Consider the following 6,924-nt stretch of genomic DNA (forward strand, 5'->3'; position numbering starts at 1 on the left):
GTTTTAACAAGATACATATCACGTTTTAACAAGATACTTATCACGTTTTAACAAGATACATATCACGTTTTAACAAGATAACTATCACGTTTTAACAAGATATGTATCACGTTTTAACAAGATAGTATCACGTTATAACGTGATATGTATCACGTTTTAACAAGATAGTAYCACGTTTTAACGTGATATGTATCACGTTTTAACAAGATACGTATCACGTTATAACGTGATAGCGCTCGAATTTTTTTTTTCCTGCGTGATAGCAATGCGCTTCCGTACTAAACTGTTGGTCCATAGGTTATTAATTTTATCAAGGAGATTTGATATGCAAAACCCAGAAAGGCCCAGATGCAACTCATGCAACCCCACACCATCAGTGATGCAGCTTCTGAACAGAGCGTTGATAACAACTTGGGTTATCCTTGTCCTCTCTGGTCCGGATGACATGGCGTCCCAGTGTTCCATAGAGAATTTCAAATCGTGGCTCATCTGACCACAGAACAGTCGTCTATTTTGCCTCACTCCATTTTAAATGACTCCTGGCCCAGTGCAAACTTGTGGAGCTTAGAAATGGCTTCCTCTTTGCACTGTAGAGTTTCAGCTGGCAGCGGCGGATGGCACGATGGAATGTGTTCACTGACGATGCTTTCTGGAAGTATTCCTGAGATCATTTTGTTATTTCCTTGACAGTGGCATTCCTGTTTGAGGTGCAGTGACGTTTAAGGGCCCAGAGATCACGAGCATCCAGTAGAGTTTTACGGCTTGACCATTACACACAGCGATTATTCCAAATTCTCTGAATCTTTTGATGATGTTATGCACGGTTGATGATGATAACTTAAAAGTTTTTGCTATTTTACGCTGGGTAACACTAGTGATGGGCTATCTGAATCCCGGCTTCGAGGCTTGTACCGAGTAATAGGGGGGCGTGTCCGATGAAGCCCCGCTTCGAGGCTTGTGTCGTTTTGCTGAAAACCACGTGACTGGCAACAAACGACGCCTTGCATTGCATGGGTCACGTGACTGCTTCATTTTGCGGGTCGGTTTTCAAAATAAAAGCGCGATGAGCCGCGCTGCATCATGGGTTGTTGTCCTTTTGGTCTCGCATCAGAGGAGAATATTTGTCTTCAGTGGCCAAAATAAAATGAACGTTGACCGACATATTTGATGTGTATTGATGATGGCACTCATCAAAATGTAATGTCTGTTACCGGTTTTCTCAATTGTAGATTGTTTTTTTTATGACTTTATATTTTTTGTGATTTTATGAACTGCATTGTTGCTGAAATGTGCTACAGAAGTAAACTTGATTAATTGTCTGAAATGGAGCCAGTAAGAGGAAAATCTCTGACATCTGTGAATTCTTTAACCCTCCACCTCCCAATTTCTCACCTTCTGCAACGTTCCACTATTATTTGTAGTTTGATTAGCAAAGATATATCAGTCTTGCCCAGCAGAAACAGATTTAATGGTGTTGCAGAACTAAAATTCAGCCAAATATAAGGGATCAGAGCCAATTATAAATTCAAGAAAAAGTGAATGCCCCAACAGGCACTGCACTCCCAAGACACTAAAACATCAAATGTCTTTATTGTAGGTTTATAAACCACTGACGTTCAACATAAACCAGGATTAGATTGGCTACAAATCATTTTAATAGTTAAAACATATGACAATTAAATATGGTTTCATTGATTCTCCTGTTACTAAATATGAGTTTGATGAAAACTTTGTGACAATATTGCATTTAATAATTTTTGGAAGTATGATCCAACTGAGTGACCAGGCTGTTAGTTTCACCAGCAGATGTCACTAGTGAGTGATGAATGAAGCATAGAGTAATGAACCTTTTTGCAAAGCAAAAGACTGGAAAGCTTCATTGCTTCATTTGCCCATCACTAGGTAACACCATTCTGGTATTGCTGCACTATCTTTCTGCGCAACAATGGTGGAATTGGTGATCCTCTTACCATCTTGGCTTCAGAGAGACACTGACCCTCTAAGAAGCTCTTTTTATACCCAATCATGTTGTCAATTGACCTAATTAGTGTTAATTGGTCTTCCAGCTGTTTGTTATATGTTCAATTTCCTTTTTCCAGCCACTTATTGCTACTTGTCCCAACTTTTTTGGGATTTGTAGACACTGTGAAATTTTGAATCAACATATTTTTCCTTTAAAATGTTACATTTACTCAGATTAAACTTTTGATCTGCCATCTATGTTCTATTACGAATAAAATCTTGACATTTGCCATCTCCACATCATTGCATTCAGTTTTTATTTACAATTTGTTTAGTGTCCGGTTGGAATCCGGTTTGTAAGCTACATGTATCATATTGCTATCCTTAGCAATTCCTTTGGTTTTGATATAATAGTAATTTGCTTAAACTATCTCCAGATAACATGATTCCACATCCAACATTTTTGGCCAAGACTTGACCTGTAGCTGACTGACTGACACAAATCATATCTGTATGTATTTTTTTTCATGTGAGAACAAGGCCACTTTCAAGTGTGGTCCTAATTCAAAAACGTATCTATTGCTTTTTTGAATACGAGGGATCAAATTAAATTTTTTCCCATATGTCATTGAAGCAGGACAGATCAACTGTTTTCAGTCGGATGAGTTAGAAAGTTGATAAGTTCAAATGTAAACAACGGACAAAATATACCAATTGTAGGTTTTAACAGTATACAAGCTGTTGAATGCTGTTATTTAATTTATAATCTCTACATCGATAGAAATTATTTTTAGCAGCTTTCTGTGTTTCAGAAATAAACAGTTGTTTGTAGAAGTGTTAAAAATAACTTCAAATCCCAAAGCGACCCTCTTCTGATGTCGAACCAAGACAAACCTCCGACTTGTAACTTTTCGTTCTCGTCATTGATCAGGGCTAAGCTAACTTGATTTCTATACGCATCTCCAGAGAATAACTATAAAATCAGAAAACCTGGTTTGACATAAGAGAAAGCATCGCAAAACGTTATGGCTGAGTGTCTAAAACCTTCTTTAGTCCATGATTTCAACGTCTTTCAGTGCCTCCAGCTCATTAATACTCCACAGCTGTTTCTTGTATGTAATTCTTTAATTCGTAAGGCTATCAGGACTTTATTGTTTCTCACTACCTGTGATATTTCAGATGTGTATTTGTTTTCCAGGTATTATTGGCAGCAAAAATACCCGGAGTATGTCGATTTCATGAAGAAAAACTATCCTCCGGACTTCCAGTACCAAGACTTTGCACCGCAGTTTACAGCTGAGTTCTTCGATGCCAAAGAGTGGACGGACATCTTTGCTGCATCGGGGGCAAAGTACATTGTGTTGACCACGAAACACCATGAAGGTAAGCAAGCTAAAACTACCAGTAGGATGTCAAAGTTGATTTTCTGTTCAAGGAATTTCAAACTCGTACGTTTTGGAGTTTGAGAAAATTAACTTTCTGACCCTTTTGCTGATTGTGTTGATGTCATGAACTGTACTTTTTTTTTTTTTTTTTTTTGCTGGTGAATTTTTTTTTTCAGGATTTACACTTTGGGGCTCCAAAAACTCCTGGAACTGGAACGCAGTGGACGTGGGACCAAAGCGAGACCTGGTGGATGAAGTGGCGAGTGCCGTGCGCGCCCAGGGCGGCCTTCGTTTGGGGCTGTACCATTCCCTGTTTGAGTGGTTCAACCCACTCTTTAAGCAAGACGCCGCCAACGTCTTCACTACAAACTACTTCCCCTCCACTAAAACTCTCCCCGAGCTTTACGACCTTGTTTTGAAGTACAAACCAGAGGTTCTGTGGTCCGACGGAGATGGAGATGCTCCCGACAAGTACTGGAACAGCACAGGCTTCCTGGCTTGGCTCTACAACGACAGGTAGGCTTACGATCGAGGAAACTTTCAGCCGTCTTCATCGCTGGATGTAATGTGATGTATTTGTCTGACAGTCCGGTAAAAGAAACCGTTGTGACGAACGATCGCTGGGGCTACGGATGCATCTGCAAACACGGTGGATATTATACCTGTACTGACCGCTACCAGCCAGGACATCTGCTCAAGCACAAATGGGAAAACTGCATGACCATCGACTCCAAGTCCTGGGGCTACAGACGCAACGCTCCGCTCAGTGACTACATCGGCATCGAGGAGCTCGTGGCGGTGAGAAACCCAAAACTTTCTTTACCTGGGGCGAGCAAACCCAAGTTACTTCACTAAACGATGAACTTCTGCTGCTGCAGTCTTTCACTTATACAACCTAAAACCAGTGTTCGTGAAGAGCTGGTAGCATTATCTAGCTATGTTGGCTACATTGAAGTTATAAAATAACAATTATCACAACTTAAATGAGGAACCTGATCAGATCATCTAATGTTTACTTAGGATCAACTCAACTGGTATATGTCTTAATCTTAGAGAGAAGCAGAAAACAGCAGAAGAGAATCGGAAGGTTTTCGTCTCGGTTTTCTTTGCGGTCACATATAAAAACGGAAAGAGCGCCTTATTTTGGGTCGGATAGCTTTTTGTTGCAGAACAGACATTGTTTTCTCTCCCTTGGCTGCATGAATGGTTGGTGTTTTTTTTTTTTTGTCTGCACCTTGGAGACTCGCCCAGGTTGCTGGATGTGTTGGTGGTTTAGAAGGACATTCAGTGAAGGAGTGAAGAAAAAAACAAAACAAACTTTTTCAGGAACTTTTCCTGGAAAAGTTTGAAAACCCACCTTGAAAATGCTTGAAAAGTGTTTTTAAATTTTACTGTGTGAAAAGTGTAGGAACCCCCGAGTCTCTTCATCATATAATAATTAGAATAAAAGATTCCCTCCAGCTGTTTTAAGTTACGATATTTCTTCACTCTCGCTTTTTTTCATTGCCCACCTCTAGTCAAATTTCTTACTCCCATTGCTTCCTGTGCCGTCAGACCCTGGTGGAGACCGTGTCCTGTGGAGGGAACCTGCTGATGAACGTGGGGCCGACGCGCGACGGCACAATCGCCCCGATCTTCGAGGAGCGCCTCAGGCAGATGGGCCAGTGGCTGAAGGTGAACGGCGAGGCCATCTACAACACGACGGCGTGGCGGGCTCAGAAGGAGAACGTCACCAAAAACGTCTGGTGGGCGTCTGAAGCTGCAACTAACATTTACTGTAGTTGTCGGGTATTCTGTTCTGACGATGAATCAAGTGACCGGATAAAAAAAAATCAACACCATCAACAGATTTTTTTTTTTTTTGTTTAACCACCAGGTTATTTTATGCAGTATTAGACATGCATAAGACAATTCAAATAAGCGAATTATTAAGTTACTTTTTTTAAACAAGGAAACATTTCTGCTGTTGTTGGGTTTTTTGATTAATTATATGATAGCAAAAGATGGATTAAAGGGAGTTTTTTTTTTCCACAGAATTGTAACTGGGTGAAGCTAAAACTAATCCACTTGAGGAGTTTTGGGTAGTTGAACAAATATTTTAAAAGCAAAACATATAAATATTGAGCTTTGACTTGATTACTGCTCTGAGGTTGTTGTTCTTTCAGCACATACCATGTTGTGGAGCGTGTGGCTAAACAGTCACTAAACAAGTTGACGATCACGCCATTAATCACGATTAATCTGATTAATTGTTTCAGCCCTAATGTGAACAGAGCGCCTCCTCTGCCCGGGAAGCCTCTCAGACAGAGACAAATGCTTCGCAGTGATTGGATCGTGGCTCGTTTGGGACTTTAACTGATTGAATTCAAAGAAAGAATTGATTTGAGAAAACTTGAATATACATGTTTTTAAAAGCAGAACTCCATCTTCCGCAGGTACACGTCCAAACCTCAGGAAAAGGCCATCTTTGCCTTCTTACTGGAGTGGCCGGATGACGGATCGGTGATCCTGAATGAACCCGTGGTTACCGAGAAACAGACGCAGGTAAAAAACTTAAAAAAAAATAGAATTACGAATGCGTTGAAATATAAAAAGAAACGTAGTTACTGAAAAATTTCAGGTTACTTTTAAACGATTTAGAACCTGCACAGAACCGTTAACGCTCTTTGTTAATGTGCACGGTGGTTTATCAACTTTCTCCGTCTCTGGCCTTAAAAAGGTGGAGCTGGTGGGTCACGGCCCTCTGCAGTGGACGGCTCTGCAGCCCAGCGGCCTGCAGGTGCTTCTGCCTCCGCTGTCCTTCAGCAAGATGCCGTGCCAGTGGGCCTGGACTCTGAAGCTGACCGGAGCCTCTTGAAGGAAAACCACTTCACTCCAGCAGGAAGTGGCAGCGCTGCCGGCCAGAAGAGACTCTCTGCTCTGCTGCTTGAATGACTTGCCTTAAATCTGTTTTTTACGTACTGTATATTTTCAACAAAAAAAATTCAGCTCTGAAGATCAGCCAGGCTGGATTTTTTGTGATTTGCACTTTTAAATTTGGAGATGTATATATTTTAATCTCATGCAGAAAGTCGAGTTTTATCAGCACTGATTGTTACAGATTTCTGCACTTAAAAAATTTTCTGAACTATTTAATAAAATCTTCTATTATATTTTTTTCTGGGTCATGTTCTGGTCAATCCCCTTTTTTCTATGTGAATCAATAAATGCATTAATTGAATCTTTGAAAGAAAAAGGTCTCTGCAGTTTTTTGTTTATTATATCAAGTTAATCAACAGCTTCTTTGCTGTAATTATGAGAGACACTCAAATGTTTGCCTTGCTCAAATTTAGGTTTAGAATCTGATCATTTAAGTTTAAAAGTCGAAATTATGACTTTGCATCAGTTAATAGCTTTACATATGACTTAAAGTAAACGTTATGAATTTTTAACAAAATAGTGATTTTAGATTTTATTCTGCATTTATAGTTCAGCCTTAGGACTTCAGTCCTATAATTTTGATTTTATCTTGTAATTGACTTTCAAATTTAACCCCATTTTAAATGTGACTTGTCTGTAAAGTAACAATTATAATTTT

General features: G+C 39.8%; 1 protein-coding gene across 1 annotated transcript in view; it reads left to right on the forward strand.

Moving 5' to 3' along the window:
* Window positions 1-6,576, forward strand: part of fuca2 (alpha-L-fucosidase 2) — a 10,542-nt gene extending 3,966 nt beyond the window's left edge. The window contains exons 2-7 of the mRNA XM_008399024.2: window positions 3,161-3,345; window positions 3,524-3,863; window positions 3,935-4,145; window positions 4,902-5,092; window positions 5,783-5,891; window positions 6,067-6,576. Coding sequence (XP_008397246.1) covers window positions 3,161-3,345; window positions 3,524-3,863; window positions 3,935-4,145; window positions 4,902-5,092; window positions 5,783-5,891; window positions 6,067-6,204 — 1,174 coding nt within the window. The 3' untranslated portion in view covers window positions 6,205-6,576. The remainder of the gene's footprint in view (window positions 1-3,160; window positions 3,346-3,523; window positions 3,864-3,934; window positions 4,146-4,901; window positions 5,093-5,782; window positions 5,892-6,066) is intronic.
* Window positions 6,577-6,924: the final 348 nt, after the last annotated feature.

Source organism: Poecilia reticulata, linkage group LG22 (genome assembly GCF_000633615.1).
Source record: "Poecilia reticulata strain Guanapo linkage group LG22, Guppy_female_1.0+MT, whole genome shotgun sequence".
In the NCBI taxonomy this organism is placed as follows: domain Eukaryota; kingdom Metazoa; phylum Chordata; class Actinopteri; order Cyprinodontiformes; family Poeciliidae; genus Poecilia; species Poecilia reticulata.